Source organism: Squalius cephalus (genome assembly GCF_949319135.1).
Source record: "Squalius cephalus genome assembly, chromosome: 25".
NCBI classification, from domain to species: domain Eukaryota; kingdom Metazoa; phylum Chordata; class Actinopteri; order Cypriniformes; family Leuciscidae; genus Squalius; species Squalius cephalus.
The window spans coordinates 4076651-4098568 of NC_137146.1; the positions used below are offsets into that span (position 1 = coordinate 4076651).

The window sequence follows — 21918 nt, forward strand, 5'->3', positions numbered from 1 at the left end:
AACGTTTGAGGTCAGATTTTTTTTATTTTTTAGAAATTAATATTTTTATGTAGCAAGGATGAATTAAGTTGATCAGTAAATATAGAAAATGCTGTTCTTTTTAACTTTCTATTCATCAGAGAATCCTGTAAAAAATAAATCATGTCCCTTTAAGGAACAACGTGCTGAAAAACCTCTCTGAGAAAACTTGTGTTATTCTTGCCACAATATTTAAATAAATCATAAAAAAAATATCTGACATATACAGTGACAGAAGATGAAATCAGATGCACAAAGACTGCCATTAAGAGTTAACAAAACACACTAAACACATGTCCATTACAAATCTTATCCATACAATTTTTCATTAGCCAGCCGATTTTATCCAAAGTGACTATAACAAGCAATGCCATCTTAATAATTTAAGTGTTATTTTGCAGCATAAAGATGAGATCAGTATTTAGTTTAAAAACTCTTTACTATAATATAATGAAAAAATAGTGATTTATCAAAACTCACTGCACGTTTTTAAATGTCCAGCAACAGAAACAGATGATTTTTCAGTGTGTTACAATATTAACCAGCCAAACCTTGATCTCTCTCTCTTTTTTTTTTATCATCATCATCATCATCATCTCTCACCCAAAAATGCAACTCGAATAAGCCAATCGGGTGCGATTTGAGCGGAACTAGTGTTTAAGAAACCTGTCAGGAAACAGTCGGTGCACAAATTAAACGTGCAGTGTTTTAACATCACGGTGCGTTTTAATTAAACCAATTGATGTACTATAAAAACACGAGCACTGATGGGAAACGTGAGCTGATGCTACCTGTTTCTCAGGTCAGAGAGAGAGAGAGAGAGAGAGAGAGAGAGAGAGAGAGAGAGAGAGAGAGAGAGAGAGAGAGAGACTACACCAGCTTTATGTCCGGCATCCGAAAGCCGTCAGTGACGGACAGAGGCAGATCTGGGGTACGGGTGTTTAAGAGTTTCCCTGAGGTACAATCACCGAATCACTGCGATAATGGCCAGAATGTGTGAACACATGCAAACGGACTGTGAGAACAGGAACACAGCCAAGACATGAGGAGCGCTCCGCGTTCTGTTCGAGAAAAACCTCTGTTCTTTGTCGAGGGGCTACAGGAGGGCGTCTGAATTTTGTCCTAATGATGACACGGATTAAACCACAGAAGTGTGGGAAAAACGTTCACACCCCCTCCTCCCTCCTGCCCGTGTACTTTCAAACTTTCCTTCAGGTTATTTTCCTCTGGTTCCCTTGAACCGCCCAGCATGTCATTTCTCTCTATCTCTTCACTCAATCTCTTGATGTTTTGTATTTTTTCTTCTCTCCTCAGCGTTATTGTTGTTCCTCCCCTTTATCCACTCGCTCCTCAACTCCTCCAGACACGCTAAAGAGCTGAAAATCCCTCTGAACGCTTGAAATCAGCCAGCAGGTGTTTCTGACAGCGAGAGAACGAGAGGAATCACAGCTAATGTCCCTCAGCACTGCTGAATAAAGATCCCAACAATTACTTTATAAAGCAACAGAGCAGTTTCTAGATGATTCAATAGTTCATATCTGAGCATAACTAGAAAAATATATATTGACAATTTAAATTTGCATTAATTGTATAATTAATTAAGATTTTATTAATTGCTAATGACATTTCAAGGGCTGAAAATCCCAAGTTGACATTTCCAGGTTTTCTGTGACCATGGGAACTGTATATGAAATGCTCAAGCTAGCAAGACAATTCACTTAGCCTATTTACATTTTAATTTATTTTTTTTTGGAAAGGTAAAGGTTCATTCATTTTTGTTCCTGGTTCTCAGCCTGTCTGTCTGAATTCACACACTCATTAATTTGATAGTGAGTTCTTCTGTCTCTGCTCACATTCCTCTCTCACGCGTCCCACATTCTTTCGCTTTTGTCACTTTTTTTCTTTCCTCAGTCTCTCCCCCTCCAGCCTGTTCTCATAAATTACTGCCGTTCACAAGGCTTGTCCCGTCCACTTACACACACACACACACACACACACACACACACACACGGCCTGCCAAAGTTTATTAGACACATATCAACCGAGCATTAAAAATGACAAAACCAAACAAACAGCTAAAGCAGCGCTTCTCACACACACACACAGGTTTATAAGAGTGAAGTACTTCCCGCTGAAGACGTACCAGATACCCAGCTGGAATATTCCCTGGCATTCCACATTTTCCCACAGCTCGTGGATTCAGACACACATTCCGAGTTCATCTCGATGTCACTATGGGCTCAAACGATTAGAGCTGGATGATTCATGAATGATTGCTGTAAAGAATGGTGAAAACTACTATATTATACCATATTTATGTTTTACTGTTTATATAAATATAACATAATATTATAAACAAACAAAAATAACATAAAAAATCATATCAAATATTCATATGTAAATATTTTAATATTTATTAATGTTACTGTTAATTAATTTTTATATATTAAATATTATAATTTTTCTATTATTTATATTATTATAATATTATTTATTAATTAATTACATGAATTATTTATTATTAATTTAATCTAATAGTGTATGTATAGTGTGTGTGTGTATATATACTGTATATACATATTTTTCTATTAAATACATTCAATAAATTGAAATCTGCCAAAAACAGCGAGGTAACGCATTTAAACCACTTTGTTCTTTCTCTTTCTTTCTAGTTCTCTCTGGTGTAACGTTCTCATGATGTCAACGTGCCGGTGCGGATGCCACCCAGTGTGAGCTGGCACACAGTCGGCCGGCCGGCCGGCCCCCGAAACCCCCCGCCAATTACCCTCTCTACCCAGAACCCCCTCCCCGCTCGTTTCCCAGGGGTTCAGGGGCCACTGTACTCACTACACCCCGTTTCCCATACGCATAATCGCCATTTTTCCCCCCGGCTCATAAAGAGGCGCTCGAACCCTCTTAGTCTGCAGCCCATTTCCCAAACACTCTCCCTTTATCTGACAAGCCCACAACTCTTTCTGTCTCGCTCGCTCTCTTTCTGTCTTTTCCACGCTCTCTTTCTCTGGGTAATCCGTGCTAGTTTTTTCTTTCCAGTAATACGCTTTCAAGTTTGCCCTGCAGTGTTTCCAACTAGGATAGATTCAGGTCTCCTTCACCACGTTTTAACTATATGTTTGCATCTCTATTTACTATAAAAATAAGAATTTTATATTCTAGCAACACTAAACTAAAACTGTTTATCAGGTGTGAAAATCACTAATATGACTAGCTCTGATCTTTATTAATTATATGTCCGAATAACATGTCTGTCACTCAGTGTGGTGTGTTTCTCAGGGATCCGCATGTGTGTGTGAACTACATGCTCTGTAATTAAATTATCTTAACCCGTCAGACAATTAATTGTCAGCAGCCTTTCATTCTCGCGGCCCGTAAAATTGACATAAGCTTTACAAACATTCCACGCATAGTTTCTCAGGAAGGAAGAGCAAATTCAGTCGCATACACACATACGCATGCGCTTCTAACAGAGTAAAACACAGCAGAACAAGACATATTGCTGTGTTTCATTTTGATAATTTAACTATAAACGCACACAATCAATAACAAAATAACAATAATTAAATATCAACTATTTAATCTGAATCAGCAATTAAGTGGAAATCCTAATAAACAGATCTCTTGAAATAAAACACTGTGAGCTTAGCATTAAACGTGAGAAAAAATGCACTTAAAAATGCAAATGACGGCATTAATGAGTGTTTACATGTACAACAAAATGCTGATAATGATCAAAAATTCCCGTTTTTAGGGTTTACATGCAAATCAATGAACCGACAACACAAGACAGCCATTAAACTTAAACAGATGTGATAAAGGTGTTTACATGCAAAACAAAATTGAAGTCACAGGCAAAAGATCTACATGTTACTAAAATATAACTTTTCCCTGATAAAATGTCATTTGGTGTAAGATTGTGCATGTAAACACATGTACTCATTGATTGGCTAACACTGCTTACGATCGTTTAAGAAATCGTATTACACCATTATACTTTCTTATTCTGAGCTGAAATTTGAATAATTTTTTTGCCAGGTGCACAATGTCAGCTGATTATTTCATAACTACTGTTGTTGATTGATATACAGAGTGGGTGGAGCTTATGTAATGTACTATCTCATACATGTTGTGGATTGATTTATGGAATGGGCGGGGCCAATGAAAAACCATATTTTTAAAGTGCTGTTTTGACTGATTTGTGGAGTGGGCGGGGCTTATGGATTGCTGCGCTATATTTCATAACTTCTGTTTTTGAAAGACTTGTGGAGTGGGCGGGGCTTATGGACTCGTGCACTATTAGATCTTCCCTCCTGTGATCCCAGAAGCCTGCGCAGACGCGTAATCTCCAGTTTATACCTGCACAAAGATGCCACACCTGAAGACCACACACCACCTATAAAGTAATTTCCGTATTCTCACGGGTGTGTGTTGAAATACCTGCCCAGGTGATTGTCCACATACTCCTTGAGCTCAGACACCTGCTCCTCAGCAACCGTCGCTCTGGTGATCAGAAGGACACGCTCCTTCTCTTGAGATTCCTGCTGGAAATTTACTGTGATTACCAGGGTGATGATAGTGAAGCTGTTGTAATAATAATTATATGTGGGGCTACTTGTGTTTGCTTAGATAATATACTGCAAAATTTAATGTTTGATCATAAGACTGCTGCTATTGGATATGGTTAATAATTGGGTTATACAGTCACATATACTTTGATTCCCATTATATCACCAAATAGGACATGATCTGGATCAATATCGCAGTTTTATATACGATTTTAGGGTTAGGTTTCAGCTCAGGGTTCTTATCGTTAACTAAAACTTTTAAATACTTTTTGTTAATTGAAATAAAACTGAACTAAAACATGTAAAACTTTAATTAGAAACAGAAATAGGTTTAAGTTGAAGCACTAAAATTAGTAAGTGGGGGAAAAAAATCTAATATAAACTGAAATAAAAATAAATTAAACCTAAATAGTAATATTTAAAAAATATATATACTAACAATGATATATAATAAAATGAAAACTGATTCTAAATATTAATAAAAAATATATAATAGTATATAAATAATACTACAATAGCACTGGTTCAGCTTAGACTGAAGGCTGGGGTTGGGGCTTGAACACGGTCCAAATGAACCAATCATTTCCATCAGGGTTTATGGGTAGTTAATGGTCAGGGTTTGAAATCTGACTGACAGAAATGTTGTTTTAGGACGAACTGGTTTCAGTTTGTATTAATTACCTGTGTGGAGTTGGTTATTTCTCTGAGCTGCTTTTTAACATCATTCCAGGCTTCTTGGGTTAGTCCAGCCCTGCACAAATGTTCAAGAGCAACACATAAAATAAGCCAGTAAACAGTATTGCTTCAGTATTTTTAACTGAAACTCACCTCTGAGAAGACTCTGACAACACAGCCATCTGAAATACCAAGCACATAATCAAGTCACAGAACTAATCCATTAAATAACACACACACACACACACACCTGTTCTCGAGCCAGTTTCAGTTGGCTCTCCAGGCGGGCTTTGTCCTCTCTCAGTCTGAGTATCTCTCTCTCAGTGTCTCCTCTCGGTTCGGGCCCCGCGGGACAGAAGTGGGCCTCAGGGGGTCCGGCCTCTAAAGCGTGTTCAGGGAGTGCCAGGATCTGCTCACGTTGCAGTCTGGGACACAGAGACACTACTTATCAGACCCAATCAGATCTAGTGTGTGTGGGAGCAGGCTTTGCTTTTTATACAGGGCTGAAATGTCTGAAAATGTCGCAAGATAACTTGCAAAACCTGATCAAACTTAATCCAATATCATTTGATGAACCCTATGATTTTAGGATTAGGGTTCAACTCAGGGTTGTTATCGTTAACTAAGTATTAAAAACATTTTTGTAAATAAAAATAAAATCCAAATATTAGATGAACTAGACGGTAGAGCATGGCTAAACAGGGCTAAAAATGTCTAAAAAATGCCACCACAAAATGTGCAAAACCTGCACACAAAAAATAGAGAAAAAACAAAAGTGTGATTGAGTGGATGTTCATGCACCTGTAAGCGATGAGTAGCTGTTGAAGGGCATTGCTCAGACCCTGTATGCGTTTGCGGTATGTTCTGGCGGCTTTGGTGAGCTGTTCCTCTCTGGAGCGATAGGATGTTTTCACCTCCTCCAGCATGGACTCGACAATCCCCTTCAACTTCTGTCCTGAATCCCCCCCACCGGCTGCAGTTACACACTCCTACAGGCCCAGAAAACACACCACATCAAAACACTCCTGTAATACACTACCACTCCAATGTCTGCTGCAAGGAAGATTAAAAAATAGAAATGAACACTTTTATTCAGCAAGGGTGCACTGAATTGATCAAGTGACAGTAAAGACATTTATAACGTTACAAAGATTTTCTATTATAAAATAAATGCTGCTCTACTGAACTTTCTATTCATCAAAGAATCCTGAATTAAATGCATTATGGTTTCCACAAAAATATTAAGCAGCACAACTGTTTTCAACATTGATAATAATATTAAGAAATGTCAGCAAATCATCATATAAGAATGATTTCTGAAGGATCATGTGACACTGAAGACTGGAGTAGTGATGCTGAAAATTCAGCTTTGATCACAGGAATAAATTACACTTTACTATATATGTGACCCTGGACCACAAAACCAGTCACATGGGTAAATTTTTGGAAATTGAGCTTTATGCATCATCTGAAAGCTGAATAAATAATCTTTCCATTGATGTATGGTGTGTTAGGATAGGACAATATTTGGCCGAGATACAACTATTGAAAATCTGGAATCTGAGAATACAAAAAAATCGAAACATTGAGAAAATCTCCTTTAAAGTTGTCCATTTATGTTGGCGATTGTGCTGCATTCACTCACAAAAATAAATGTTTTATATATTTACGGTAGGAAATGTACAAAATATCTTCATGGAATATGATCTTCACTTAATATCCTAATGTTTTTTGGCATAAAAGAAAAATCGATCATTTTGACCCATACAATGTATTGTTGGCTATTGCCACAAATATACCCGTGCGACATGTGACTGGTTTTGTGATCCAGGGTCAAATATTAAAATAGAAAACTAAAAAGAAATTGTATAATATTTCAGAATATTACTGTTTTTATTGCATTTCTGATCATACATTCAGCCTTGGTGAGCATGAAATACTTCTTTCAAAAACATAAAAAAAAAATTGACTCAAAAAGCCACTTTAAAGTGTGTTTTTCTGACATGAATGCACCATTCATTAAACCAAATGTCTGCCTGTTTGTACACATACTGTAACATCCTGAATATAGTGTGTAAGTCGGGCCCTGTACTCTCTGTTGAGTTCCTTCAGATGATTTTGAAGATCAGAGACCTCAGTCTCGGCCTCCTTCAGCTGATGTTGAGAGATGATCAGTGTCTGCATGTAGACGGGAACAAATCAGTAATCAGAAGCACACATACATCATCCTCTGTGTGTGACTGATAATGTACTCACTGCAGACTGCTGGGATAGCTCGTGTCGGGTGTTTTGAATGGCTCTCTTATTCTCCTGTTGTTCTCTGCCCATGGCCACACTGTGAGAGAAAGACAACACACACACTCATCAGCTGACCTTCACCGCCCACATGACTAAACCAGTGACCACATGTATCAAAGATTTTCCACTCATAAAGATAAAAGCGCCACCACATCACTCCTGATGTAGCAGGTGCACAGAGTTTGGTTTCACTAGGTCAAACTTTAAGCAGACACCATTGTTTTTACACAACCGTCTCGGCCAATCCGGTCGCAGGTGTTCAGGTGAGAGAGATGCTATTAAAATACGTCTCCTGTGATCATTTCAGATCAGATTTCGAAGTGAGGGTCTAGGATTTTGTGACTACAATCAAGTATTATTTTAGTATTATATATATGATATTCTAGTACACTGATAAAAACTGAATTATCTATTATATGACCGTTCAAAAGAACAGCATTTATCTGAAATAAATGATCCTTTTGATCAATTAAATGCATCCATGCTGAATAAAAATATTAATTTCTTTCAGAAAAAGTGTTTAATGTTACAAAAGTTGTCAGAAAATGTTTTTTGAACTTTCTATCAAAGAAACCTTTTTTTTTTTTACACAACTGTTTTCAACAATGATAATAATAAGAAATGTTTCTTGAGCAGCAAATCATCATATTAGAATGATTTCTGAAGGATCATGTGACACTGAAGACTGGAGTAATGATTTTAATTTAAAATCCAGTAATTGTAGTACTATTTTATTTCAATTAGCTGCAAAGGCAACATTTCTAAGTTTAAGTTTAAGTTTTTCATCTAGTATTTATATTTTGTTTATTTCAGCTTGATTTCAATAAATGAAAAACGATTTTTAATAGTTTTGGATTTAGGTTTACAACACATGCATGCTACATACAGTGGTGTGAAAAAGTGTTTGCCCCCTTGGTAAATATAATCAAATATGGCTGTAAAAAATAAATCTGCATTTTTAATCCTTTTGATATTTTATTTAAAAAATGTGCAAAAATCTAACCTTTCATTGAAGTAAAATAATTGAAAGTTGGGGGAAAATCACATTATGGAAAAAAGAGGTTGCAAAAAGTATTTAATAAAAGGGGGCAAACATTTTTTCCCAACGTGTTTTGGAGAAAAACATTTATTTCATAATGTGATTTTCCCCCAACTTTCAATTATTTTACTTCAATGAAAGGTTAGATTTTTGCACATTTTTTAAATAAAATATCAAAAGGATTAAAAATGCAGATTTATTTTTTACAGCCATATTTGATCATATTTACCAAGGGGGCAAACACTTTTTCACACCACTGTACATCACTTATGACATACATCAGCATCACAAAAAAGAACACATTTTTCCATTCCACTGCTACTTTTCCATTGTTTTTCACTGTAAATATGCGCTAGATGGACGTCTGTAACTGATGTGCTTTTGTCTTGCATCTTTTGCAGCATCTGACACATGACACAGTATTGTAAAAATGCGGCACTCAAGTTAAAAGAAATCCAGCTTTTAAAAACGCGTCTCTAGACCTTGCACTTTTACTCCTTTCACTGACCTGCGTCCTGCGGTTTTAACAGCAAAAACATGTTTTTTTCCACAGCTCATGTTGAGTCGTTTTGTCTAATGACATTTCTTGGAAAGATTTGTTTGCAGTTTTTCTTCAGCAGAACAATCCAAAAAACATTAAATAACAGTACAACCAACTGAAGAAATGAAAGTCTGTCCCTCACAGCCTCGCTTTCAATCCCGTTAAAAAGATGGCTCTGCTGTGAATAAGGTCTGTAATCTTTTGCATGAATATGTATTTGTGCTTTACCAAATATTTTTCGACAGCGCAGTCGCTCCTTTGTTTTTGTACGTCTATTGGGTCACATGTATTTCTGTCTACATCCAAATGTGGTTTCAGTGATCACAGAACATTCTGGGCCCTGCTTTCATGTGTATTAAGTGTTTGTAACCCAAGATGGGGTTTGTAGGTCAAACGTCAGCAGACGTCATCATGTGTCTCACACTTTCTCCTCTAGCTGTTGTTGGTGCCCCTCGTAGCTTTTCCTCAGGTTTTCTAGCTCATCCCTCAGGTTATTCCACGCTCCCTGCATTGAAAAACATCACACGTGTATTAAATCACCACCATATTACAGAAATATCATTGCGGTTAAGAGCAATAACTAGAGAACCATTCGCACTACTGCCAGTACTTTGCACCACAACTGTATCTTTATCGACATCTGTAAAACACAATGCTTTATTAACATTTCTTCTTACTATACTGTATCAGTAAAACACTATAATAATAATAATCGTTACCTGCACTTTAATACTTCAGGTATTCTTCCACTTTTCATCACTAGTATTATTATTATTATTGTATTTTACACTGTGTACAACTGCACTGCAAACCTAGTTAAATGACATTACAATAATCTAATCTAATCTAATCTAATCTATAGGCATATTAAAACAACAAGAAATATTATACTAAAAATATGTCACAAAATGTAAACTATAATGCCCAGCTATATTTGAATATATGGATATATATTACATACAACTTTACAAGCATACATACAGTACACTAACATAAAGCAATATATACTATGTAGCAAATCTCAGATGCATGATCATATATATTTTCGCAAAATACAAAATATATTTAAAGCTGGATATGTAGTACATCTAACTTAATTTGCATACATATATTATACTTGTGTTAAGGGATATATGCTTTATAGCAAATCTCATTATGTCATTGCAAAAAGTAAAGTATCTCATTGCACAGATCTAATCTGCAAAATTCAACTATAAGGCATGACAGTATTAAGCTAAAGACATTAACATCATGGTTTTCTGTAAAGCTGCTTTTCAACTGTGTGTATGAAAAGTGCTATACAAATAAAATTGGTTACACTTTATTTTAAAGTGTCATTGTTACAGTGTAATTATGCATTAAAGGGTTAGTTCACCCAAAAATGAAAATTCTGTCAGTAATTACTCACCCTCATGTTGTTCCAACCCCGTAAGACCTTCGTTCATCTTCGGAACACAAATTAAGATATTTTTGATTAAATCTGAGAGTTGTCTCACTCCTCCATAGGCTGCTAGGTGACCGAAACTTGCTGGCCCAGAAAAGTTATTAAAGAGATCGTTAATATAGTCCAAGTGACTCCAGTGGCTCAATCTTAAGTTTATCAAGCGACGAGAATACTTTTTGTGCGCAAAAACAAACAAAAATAACGACTTTATTCCACTATTCATTTCCTTCTCTCTGGGCCTCTAGTTGGTTCACGTAGTGTTTTTGCGTCGCGCGTCTGTGTTGCACGTCACCACGTAGGCTCACAATTGGCCGAAGCTGGTCATGTGTGTGATGCATGATGACGTGCAACACAGTCGCGCTACGCAAAAACACTACGAGGCCCAGAGAGAAGGAAATGAATAGTGGAATAAAGTCGTTATTTTTGTTTGTTTTTGCGCACAAAAAGTATTCTCGTCGCTTGATAAACTTAAGATTAAGCCACTGTAGTCACTTGGACTATATTAACGATCTCTTTAAAAACTTTTCTGGGCCAGCAAGTTTCGGTCACCTAGCAGCCTATGGAAGAGTGATCCAGCTCTCAGATTTAATCAAAAATATCTTAATTTGTGTTCCGAAGATGAACGAAGGTCTTACGGGGTTGGAACAACATGAGGGAGAGTAATTACTGACAGAATTTTCATTTTTGGGTGAACTAACCCTTTAAAGTACTGAGTAATATTAATGAACTACATGTACTTACTATAGGGTTAGGGTTAGGGTTAGGATTCGGTTTAGAGTTAGTTGCATGTAATCACGCATAATGTATAGTTATTACTATAGTAACTACAAGGACACTGTAAAATAAAGTGTTATCATAAAATTGACTTGTTATACTAGGAAAGAAATAATATACTGATGATTTTCTTACGTTTTTTTCCAGTGGGCTCTTGCTCTGTTCAAACTCCTCTGGCTGTTAAACAGACATCAAAAACAGAGTATTTAAATATATAACTTCTTTAAGTTCATTAGGAAATATTGTTGTTCCCTTTTCAGTGATCAGTGTGATCTGATAAAGCAATGCATCACTATTATTACTGTTCGGTGTGTGTTCAGATCACAGATCAACTCTAAATGCACTGTAAGTATTAAAGAGATAGTTCATCCAAAAATGAAAATTCGGTCATTATTTACTCTCACTCGTGTCGTTCCAAACCCGTAAGACCTTCGTTCATCTTGGAAAACACAAATGAAGATCTTTTTGATGAAATCTCGAGCTTTCTGTCCCTCCATTGACAGTCTACACAACTACCATTTTCAAGCCCCAGAAAGGTAGTGAAGACATCGTAAAAGTAATGACTTAACCTCAATTTTATGAAGCAACGCGAGTGCTTTATTTACACAAAGAAACATAAATTTACATAAAATTTCAATCTTTACTGAAAGTGTCAGTAGCGTAGACTGTCAATGGAGGGACAGAAAGCTCTCAGATTTCATCAAAAAGATCTTCATTTGTGTTTTCCAAGAAGATAAAGGCAGAATTTTCATTTTTGGGGTGAACTAACCGTTTAAACTACAGCGTGAGCTTCAATATTTGTGTGGCCTTTTAAACTCAATTGTATTCAGTGCCCTGTAAAGAAACAAACTGAGCATAAAGCTGAGCATGTGTGTGTGTCTCACGCTGACTCTGTTCAGTGACGCCCTGCTGATGAGCGCTCGAACCCTCTCCACCTCCAGCGTGTGTCTGTGCGTCCGCTCTCTCTCCTGCAGGAGTGTGTCGTGTGTGTGCGCGAGGGCGAGCAGCTCAGCGCTGAGCTCTTCGGAGTGTGTGCGTTCTCTGTCATAAGCACTCCTCAACGACAGGAAGTTGCTCTTTAGCACTGCGTACTCTTCGGCCAGGTCACGCTCGTTCCGCTCAACGGCTTCAAAACGGGCCGATGCTGCGGACACTTCCCTTCTGAGCCGATCACACTCCGTCTGAAGAGATGAGGCCGTTCCCTCCTGAGATAAAACCTGGGAAAGAGAGCATGACATATAAATGTAGAGCTGCTTTGTAGCTGGATTGAATTTGTTTCATAATTGACAAATTGTGCAACATTGGCATTGGATATGCTTCCATCCAAAGTTGCACATTTAATTTATGCAGAAAATTGGAATATCGCATAAGACATTTACAAAGAAAGCACTGTTTCCATGTGTTCAAAAGAACAAAATTGTCACTTCCTGGGAAATTGGCACAAAATATCTGTAATAAAAATGGAAGTTGCTGCAATCGGGGAAGCCAGTGTGGCTCTTTCTTATATCACAAAATGACGAAACATAATAAACGCTGATCTCTTGCGTTCGGATGCTGGTGTTTGGGATGCAATCGTCTGAGACTTCTGGGAGGGAATTAAATCAAACAATTTTGATGACAGACTTTGACCAAGGCATTTCAGAATGATCAAACCAACAATTGAGATGCTGTGCAATGCGATTGGACCACTAGTTAGTCAATTTATCCAATCACATCCTCTGTTGAGGCGTAGTTATAGTCACATGAGTTTTTTGTTGCACATCAAGTGATTCAGTAAATGTTGTGAAGGATTTTATTAATTAATCGTAACTAACAATAATTTTTTTTGTTAACAATCTGTTTCCATAATAGTTTATGTGCATTTATCAGATAAAAAATCATCTGCCTTAAATGTTTTTTGTTTTTTTTTATGGGCATTTTTAGAATTTATGTGTATCTTGGCATTTTCATCCAGCGTTTTTTATGCGATAACCCAAAATTCACACCATTTACAGCTGAATTTGTGAAAGTTCTGAAGTTTGCAGCAATGATTTCTGTTATTACTGTGAAGCTGCTTTAAAACCATGTGTACTGTATAAAGCGCTGTATAAATCAAGGTGATTTGACTACTTTATCTGCCCATTGATCATGAGTGTGTACTGCACTTACCATGTTTTTCAGTTCAAAGATCTCTGCTTCATACCTCTCTCTCATTTTATTAGCCTCAATCTGCACATCAACAAGGTCTTTTGAGATCTGAAACACATACACATCATAATATCAGGAAGATCCTGAGGCAGATCCCATAATTCCAGGCTTGTTTCAGTTCTTACCTTCAGTTTGTCTTCCTCACACTGGACCAGTTTGACGGACAGGTCGCTCTTTGACGCAGCCTGCTGGCCCAGTTTGTTCTGGGACGAGTCAAGCTTGCTAAACAGCACTTCATTTCGTTCCCGCAGCTGTCCCTGTACAGTATATAAATCAATGCAGTTAACACTATAATCAACATTCAACATGATATGATTTAGTGCAGGAGGTGTCAACCTTTACAGACCATACCATTACAATTTGGGTTCAGTAAGACTTTTTTCCAAAGCTTTTTTTAATGTTTTTGAAAAAAGGTCTCTTATGTACCAAGGCTGCACTTATTTGATCAAAAAGGCAGTAAAAACAGTAATATTGTAAATAAACAATATTGTGAAATATTATTTAAATTAAAAAATGTTCCTATTTGAATATATTTTCAAATGTAATTTATTCCTGTGACGCCAAGCTGAATTTTTAGCATCATTGCTCCAGTCTTCAGTCACATGATCTTTATTTTGCTGCTCAAGAAACATTTCTTATTGTTATCAATATTGAAAGAACTAACAGCATTTATTTGAAATAGAAATTTTTTGTAACATTAAAAATGTCTTTACTGTCACTTTTGACCAATGTTCCCTTGCTTAATAAGAGTAACACTTTGAATGGTATTATCTTTCTCACTGACTGACCCCTGATTAAATACACTGCGTTTATAGCGCATTATAATATTACAACCGAATTACTTCCTTCATATAGGAAAATAACTTACATTTTCGTCAGTTAGAGAGCGAATTTGCTCCTGAAGTTCGTTAATTGAGCTCTGTTTACTCGTCGAGTCCATGTTCTGCAGCTGTCAGAGGTGTGTCTGGTTTCTATAAACACACGAGTCTCCATGGGCGTTTATAATGAACTTCACTCTCACAGGGAAACAGCAAACTGATTCTCATCAGAGTTGCTCATTTAAATTCTGTTAAAGTCCCTCTGTGGTAAAAATCAAGATTTTAATGTTGTTTATACAGGTGAAACTCGAAAAATTAGAATATCGTGCAAAAGTTCGTGCATTTCAGTAATTCAAATTAAAAGGTGAAACTAATATATTTAGTATACAATATGCATGATTATACTTTTCAGAGGGCCGACATTTCTGTATTTAAAATCCTTTTTTTTATTGATTTCATGTAATATTCTAATTTTCTGAGATTTTGAATTTGGGGTTTTCATAAACTGTAAGCCATAATCATCAAAATTATAACTTTTGCACAATTTTCAAATTTTTCGAGTTTCACCTGTATGTCTATGTGGTGTTTTTAATATGCTTAAAGACAAACCATGTGCAAAATCATAAGACAACACCATTGCTTCTAGAACACCAACACCAAGATCTATCGCGATCTACTTCAACTGATGCAACATGTTCTATATCTTACACAAAATTGATAAACTACTTGTACATTTGACTTTGAGAGATGTATTGTAATTCACTCAAAAAAGCAACATGATTAAGTAAATGTGTAGAAAATTTATTAAAATGTATACAAGATATATGATACAAAGGTAGCAGAACAAGTCTGGTCATTAAATAATTTGTAAATTGTACAAAATGACTTAAATATAGTGGTCCCGCTGGATTGTTGTTGAAAAGGCCACACACACACATCACATACATAAGTGCATTCTGGGCATTCACACACAAGCTACTCTACTTAAGGCAGCCTGCAAAGCAGCTTTAACAAAATCACACATCGACTTTCAAAGACGTCCCATTTACTGGCCGTCCCATAGAAATATGGCACGTTCTTTAAAAACGGGGCAACAAACCAAGACTCAGACAGGCAGACTTCTGCATATGCATTGAGAAATGTGTGTGATTATCTGCAGGTGTCTTGATGACCACCCTTCTAAGCAAGTCGTTCTCTCAGTGATTGATGTTCTCATCTTCCTCCACCTCTTCATCATCATCGGCAGCATGGGCAGCGTTTGTACTTCCGTAGACCAGGCGGATTCCAGCAGCGTTTTGTAGAGCCTCCAGACTGGTCTGACTCACATATAAGCTCACATTTATGTTGGGACGTGTTGATCTCAATTCCTCTACTTTACTCCATGCCTAATAATACACATAGAAAAATTGGAAATGAATATTAAAGAAATAGTTCACCGAAAATTAACTATAAATGTAGTACACAAAACTTGTATTTGTAACTTCAATGTGCATGACTTCCGGCGTAATGCGCTTATTATTATTTTAGTCTTGATAGTGGAGACTTGTATTTGTTATTATATTATTTTAATTTATTAGCGTAAACATAAATACTGGTTTGTAGTGCAAGTGGTTTTACCATTGACTGCACTTGTTATTCTTCTAGTTATTTACCTATAGAGGCTAATGAATCTCGCACGTTCACAGAACATATTTTGTGATTTGCATGAATATATAAGCAACTCAAACTTGGATCGCCACTTCTTTAGGAAGTAAGGTAAAATGTGCATGCTTTTGAGCTGATGTCATTAATTCAATGAAACATGTAGGAGATGACAGTGGTGATGAGCGTTCAGTGTAATAGTACAATAAAAGCAGCTAATGAATGCGTCGCTATGAACCGACTCCTCAAAGAGACCATTTGCAAGCAGGAAAAAGCCACTTTCATGTGACACAGGAAGTACGTGTTTGTAATGATGCAAGATGAATGCAAATGCACTAAGTTTCGATAGAATCAACCAGACCAATGGGGCACCGGGAACAATCGTACTTGAATTCGGACTGCAGCAAACAGTGTGAAATCCCCATAAAACACAACATGCCATGAACCTCAATGTTTAGATACCTGCTGGAAGTTGCCATGATGGCAGTAGTATTCCACCAGGAACCCATACACATCTCCAACACGCACTGCAGGGTCCAGATCCTTCTCTTCCAGCAGAGACTCGCACATACGCACCGCTTCTACTGGATCCTCTTCATGCATCCTTGACACACGCACAAATGACATATGCAAATGCATGCACGGGTGTTGAAAGTATGCACAAACTAAATGCTAGTATTTCATCGGTACCTGCGTGCCTGAATGAATCTCTTGATGAGTCCGAGTTTGTGTGTCAGTATGAGGATCCTGCTGTCAGCCTCGTCTCCACTGCGACCCTTTGCTTTAGTCAGACACTTGCATGCCTCCGTCAGAGCTCCATACGCCTTCTCATAATTCTGATAATCATCGATTTCCACCTGTAAACAAACACCGCAGTAAAGTCATCTCTGTGTTTAAGAATCACTGACAGTGCTGGACACACACTGGCTCTCCGTACCTCAGCACAGGCCTCATAAAAGCCAGCGAGCAGGTCGAGGGCACGTCCTTTTGTGTAGAAGCTAATGATGTTCTTCATGATCTCCGGCTCGTTCCTCCAGTCCAGAGACTGCAGGTAGTTGGCTGCCATTATGTAAATTTCCTTCTGTCTGGAAACGCCTGCGAAAAACACTATTTTCTCTGTGTCGCCGGATTTCAACAGCGCTCGCATCGCCTGTCAAAGACAAGAACAGATAAGAAGAGAAAAGCTGGATATCTTTGCTTTTAGAAGAGGCTGGTGAAGACCTATTTCAGGATGAGAGAAGATATAGATGGATATAGATATAAACAAGAAATAAATAGCTGGTGAAAATGCATCAATTTTATCTTAGAGGTCCAAAATGTGCAAATAAAATGCAATTTGGTGCTGATGTTTTTGATTATACTGCCAAAAAGTAAGATTCAATTTTGATAGCATTTCAATATGAATTTTGTAACAGTACAACAGACTACTAACATAAAATGCATATACATATTTTGCAGTTGTCATTCAAAATCTCTCAATATGTCTTATTAAGATTATATAAATACTTAGTTTAATGATCAAATCTCTGTAGTTTTAATAGTGTGTATGTGTGTGTGTATGTGTGCTGGGACACACACATAATGCAAAGCAATATAAAGATGATTGAGAGATAATAAACATTCTTCAAAAGTAGTACATAGACTGTGTGCAACAAAGTTGATCATTTGGATAATTTAGAGGTCTTAGAAATTCATGCATCAAATATGATACAGTAGAAGGTTTTATAGTGTTAATTTGAGCTGAAATTATTTTAATTGAAGAAGTGATTAGGAAGAATGTGAAATGATATGAGTAACATGAAACTAGCTCAGTGTAGGAAATTGACTGGGAAAAGGTTAATTCTATTATTTAGCATCATTATATAAAAATATATGACCGCAGAATGCCATGATTGACCAATCAGAATCATGTATTCCAGAAAGCCATGTCATAAGATTACGCAAAATGACAGATATTTGATCTACTCCAATCTTTGATGATTAAATCAGCTGATGATTTGAGCAGAAGCCAAACCTTGATCTTGTTTCCAGCTTGTGTGTATTTCTTAGTCGCTAGGTGGTAGTTGCCCTGGCGCATGCAGCAGTCTGCGATTTTCTCCAGCAGCTCCTTTCGCTCGGCCTCAGACAGATGGGTCGAGTCTTTCGACACCGTCAGACTTTCCGCCAGATCTTCTGTGATGTTCAAACTCTGGTCCAAACACAACTGGAGCGCCTCATGGTACTACACGCACAAATGCATATGCATACATTTACAAAACACTCCTACAATTAAAAAGGGTTGTGTTTGCATGCATAAATGTTATGAATATGACTGGATGTATGACAGTGCGTGGGCCGTGTTCACCTTTTTGGCAGCCACCAGCAATTCCACAGCTTTCTGGAACTGAGCATGTTTTATGAAGAAATCTGAGCAGCGTGCTAGTAAGGCAGGGTCGCTGGTCTCATTCAGGTCCTCTGCGATCAGCTGCAGAGCTCCAAACTGCTCTGTGGCAAAAGCCAGCTCTAAAGCCTTAGAGACATGACCTGCCTGCAACGGTGGAATGAACATGTGTTACATAAGTGATCAGCACCACCTAGTGGTAAAGTTTGACACAACACGTATCTGAATGTAAAATGACACATCATAGTGAGAAAGTACCTTATGATAAAGCATAACAGCTCGGTCCATGTGCGTTCCTTTCTCTTCATAATACATGGCCGTGTCCATCATGTCTTCTGGATTGCTAAGCAGCGCCAGATTCATGAGTTGCTCGTCCAAGTTGTTCTCTTTACACAGTCGGATGGCGTTGTTATATGCTTGTGCTCGTGTGTAGAAGTGCACCGACTGGCTGATTTCATCCTGTCCCTCGTACTGTCGTGCAACATGATAAGATGCTGCTCTGTTCCCCGTCTCATTGGCTATCTCACTCGCCTGAGAAATATACAGTTCAGCATGAAGCATTCAATACATCAGGGAAACCTCAATCAAATTCATTAAACATACCTTCTGAATGTTTCCTAGATAACAGTGCACGCGCACTTGAGACAGGTAGTCCTGAGCGAAGGCGTAGTAATGCAGCGCAGCCTCCATGTCTGATTGGCTCTCCAGATAATGACCCCACCACTTATACAGATCCCTGTCCAATCACACACACCAGACAACGGACAGTGGGAATATGAAAGCCATGTCAGACTGCAGGGGCCATAATCACGAATCATCTCTGCATAGTAACTCACTTGTCTTTCATTTTATTGATGTAGATCTCCAATGAAACATTGTCCTCCATCAGCATTCTCGGAACTTCAAACCGATGTGTGTCTGACTTCTCAAAACTATTGCGTGAAAGAAAAAAAAGTAACAGACCACAGAGATTTTACTTTTTTTTTTTTTTTATCTATCTGAGAAGCAAATCATATTAGAATGATTTGTCAAGGATCATGTGACACTGAAGACTGGAGTAATGATGCTGAAATTTCAACTTTGATCACAGGAATAAATAACATTTTACTATATTTTTACTTTAAATCAACATGTACCACAGCCAAATTTTCTATATATTTTAATAATTATGTTCACAACTTGTAATAAATACTTTAATGAGCTCATTGTTTCTGCCTAAAATTAATACATAATGTTATCTAACTGTATTTGTATGATCTTAGAACTGTACATTTCTGAAAAATGTACATTAATTAGACACCTAACAAATCACTCTAAATTATAATGTAGACAAAGCTGCTTTGAAACGATATGTATTGTGAAAAGCGCTGTACAAACAAATGTGAATTGAATTTGTAAATTATTTCATTACTGTTTTTGCTGTATTTCTGGTGAGCATAACAGACTTCTTTCAAAAATATAAAAAAATCTTTTTTGAATGGTAGTGTTTTGAACTTCTGAATGGTAGTGTATGGTGTCCCATGGCATTCTGATTTAATAAAGTATACATTTTGCACAAAAAACAAATCCCTTTGTGACCTCAGTGTGCATGTCAGCAGTGATTGTGTGTGAACGTGACACTCACTACACCAGCGCTAGGTTCTTGTCCCCCATGGCCTCCAGGTGTTTGGCGTAGCTGTAGTACGTGGTTCGGAGATGAATGCGGTCGTGTGTTTCTGCCGTCTCTACCGCCTGCTGCCACTGACCCGCCGCCTGATGAAACTTATTCAATAAATCAAACCTCCCGCATGACTTATACAAATGCTCGGCATCCTCCTGCGAAAAAAAGAGAAAGATGCTGTGATAAACCCAAATGTTTAAATCCAAATGTTTAGCTCTTGTTATTGTACTGAAGGAGACAGAGAGGCTCCAAGGGCACAAGGTTTATTTAGATAACGTTGTGTTTGTTCTTGTGTGATTTAAACACAACATGAAACGTAATTTGCGATGTATTTAGCTTCCATAATGTGACATACCTCAGGGTGAAACATACACTACATAAAACAGCAGAAAAGTTGTTCCAGAGGTGGAGAAAGTTATTGGATATTAGATACAAGATTATGATAACAAACTTTCCTTTCTTTAATAATAATGCATACTACTGAATGTGCACAATGAGAACGGGAACATTTTTTAGGTTTGCTTTGTCAATTTTTGTTGCTTACCAGCATGCCCAGCTGTGTCGCCAGTACGGCCACCTGTGCCTCCAACTCCGGCTCTTTTTCAGCGTCCCTGAGAGCACGAGCAGCCCGTGCGTTACCCATGTTCCCCAGACACACACGCGCCACGTCCAGACGACGACTCTTCACACACATCCGCGCCATGTTCTCCCACACAGCCTCACTGGAGATTCAATCATATACATGCACACATTTTACATTAACATGTCTGCATTTGGCAGATGCTTTTATCCAAAGCAACACTGCATTGAAGGTATATATTTTATTTCATGCATTCCCTGGAAATCTAACCTATGGTCATAGGTTCATTACTATTGACATTCTCTGCTGTTTGAGCTATAGGAATTAAAAACAAACAAACCAAAAAAACATTATATATAATATTCAGATGTCTCAACACTTTAAGATCTGCACTGTATTAAAGTGTGGATGCATGCACTGAAACATGACATGAAGCATCAGATCTGTCTTAAAATGGTGTGAGGATGTGTTAAAGAGTATATTCGCGCAGTCTTTTGTCTCTTCAGCACTCAGCAGCTGCACTTTGAGCGTTTCTGCTCTTTCTCCTTTCGTTCCACCTCATGAGCGAACCGTTTCAGCTATGCAAGGAATGACCCCATCAACACCCAACACTCTCTCTCCCACATTCCCTCTCTCCCACTCGCTTGGCCCTTCGTGCCCTCGCTCCTTTTTTCATCCAGTCCCATCTGGTCTTTATTTATCCAAAATCCCCCTGTTCTCTGGTCTTTTTCGCTCCGTTCGGCTTTAGTAGATACAGATGTGGGCTGTTTATTAGAGTTAAGCAACAGGAAATTCCCTGAATCTTTGGGGGCCCAGAACTGAGCAAGAAACAACAGAAAAGTAGAGAGAGAAGCAAATCCAACCAGGATGATTTATGATTCTCCCTTTTATTGGATAAAAATGTAGAAATTAAGTCAATTTCTACATTGTTCTGGGTATGTGGCTTCTTCAATGTAAATCTATAGGATTTCTTTACTTCCCAGCAAGCAATTTCACGTTTAAAAGACGTCTAATAGCCGTCCAAACACAGCCCGGATGTCTAGGCTAAAACAAGGGAAAATTCGGGCTTTCAGTGAAAATTTAATAGACATCTAAACCATAGCCCAAGAATAAGTCATCAATTAGATTACAAAGAAATGAAATGAGTGAAGAAATGAAACCAAACACCTTGTAATCACTGTTTACTTTGCTTACATGATGGAATATCATACATCTCTCAAGTTATTCTGGCAAAAACAACATGCAACCAAATTCAAGTTTATTTTGGCTAGAAATGGGTTACT

General features: G+C 37.5%; 2 protein-coding genes across 4 annotated transcripts in view; both read right to left on the minus strand.

The window, feature by feature from the left end:
• Positions 1-3521: 3521 nt before the first annotated feature.
• ccdc78 (coiled-coil domain containing 78) lies at positions 3522-14542 on the minus strand. 3 transcript variants are annotated; one of them, XM_079863419.1, is made up of 14 exons: positions 14425-14542; positions 13682-13813; positions 13518-13604; positions 12260-12586; positions 11505-11546; positions 9574-9656; positions 7530-7608; positions 7326-7451; positions 6075-6262; positions 5524-5698; positions 5427-5455; positions 5280-5349; positions 4471-4574; positions 3522-4389 (listed from the first exon to the last, which is right to left on the minus strand). In XM_079863419.1, exons 1-14 carry the CDS (start codon positions 14494-14496, stop codon positions 4263-4265), a joined length of 1641 nt encoding a protein of 546 aa, XP_079719545.1. In that variant the 5' UTR covers positions 14497-14542; the 3' UTR covers positions 3522-4262. The 3 variants fall into 3 exon arrangements, with proteins under 3 accessions (XP_079719545.1, XP_079719543.1, XP_079719544.1); XM_079863417.1 differs by having other exon boundaries at positions 12254-12586; XM_079863418.1 differs by having other exon boundaries at positions 3596-4389; positions 4471-4571; positions 12254-12586.
• Positions 14543-15155: 613 nt separating this feature from the next.
• Positions 15156-21918, minus strand: part of ift140 (intraflagellar transport 140 homolog (Chlamydomonas)) — a 33326-nt gene continuing 26563 nt past the window's right edge. Inside the window, exons 19-29 of the mRNA XM_079862835.1 lie at positions 20600-20777; positions 20020-20210; positions 19232-19327; positions 18999-19131; positions 18654-18926; positions 18360-18542; positions 18030-18236; positions 16953-17165; positions 16706-16872; positions 16478-16619; positions 15156-15759 (exon numbers count right to left, since the gene is read on the minus strand). Of these exons, the coding sequence (XP_079718961.1) occupies positions 15571-15759; positions 16478-16619; positions 16706-16872; positions 16953-17165; positions 18030-18236; positions 18360-18542; positions 18654-18926; positions 18999-19131; positions 19232-19327; positions 20020-20210; positions 20600-20777 (1972 nt within the window). The 3' untranslated portion in view covers positions 15156-15570. The remainder of the gene's footprint in view (positions 15760-16477; positions 16620-16705; positions 16873-16952; positions 17166-18029; positions 18237-18359; positions 18543-18653; positions 18927-18998; positions 19132-19231; positions 19328-20019; positions 20211-20599; positions 20778-21918) is intronic.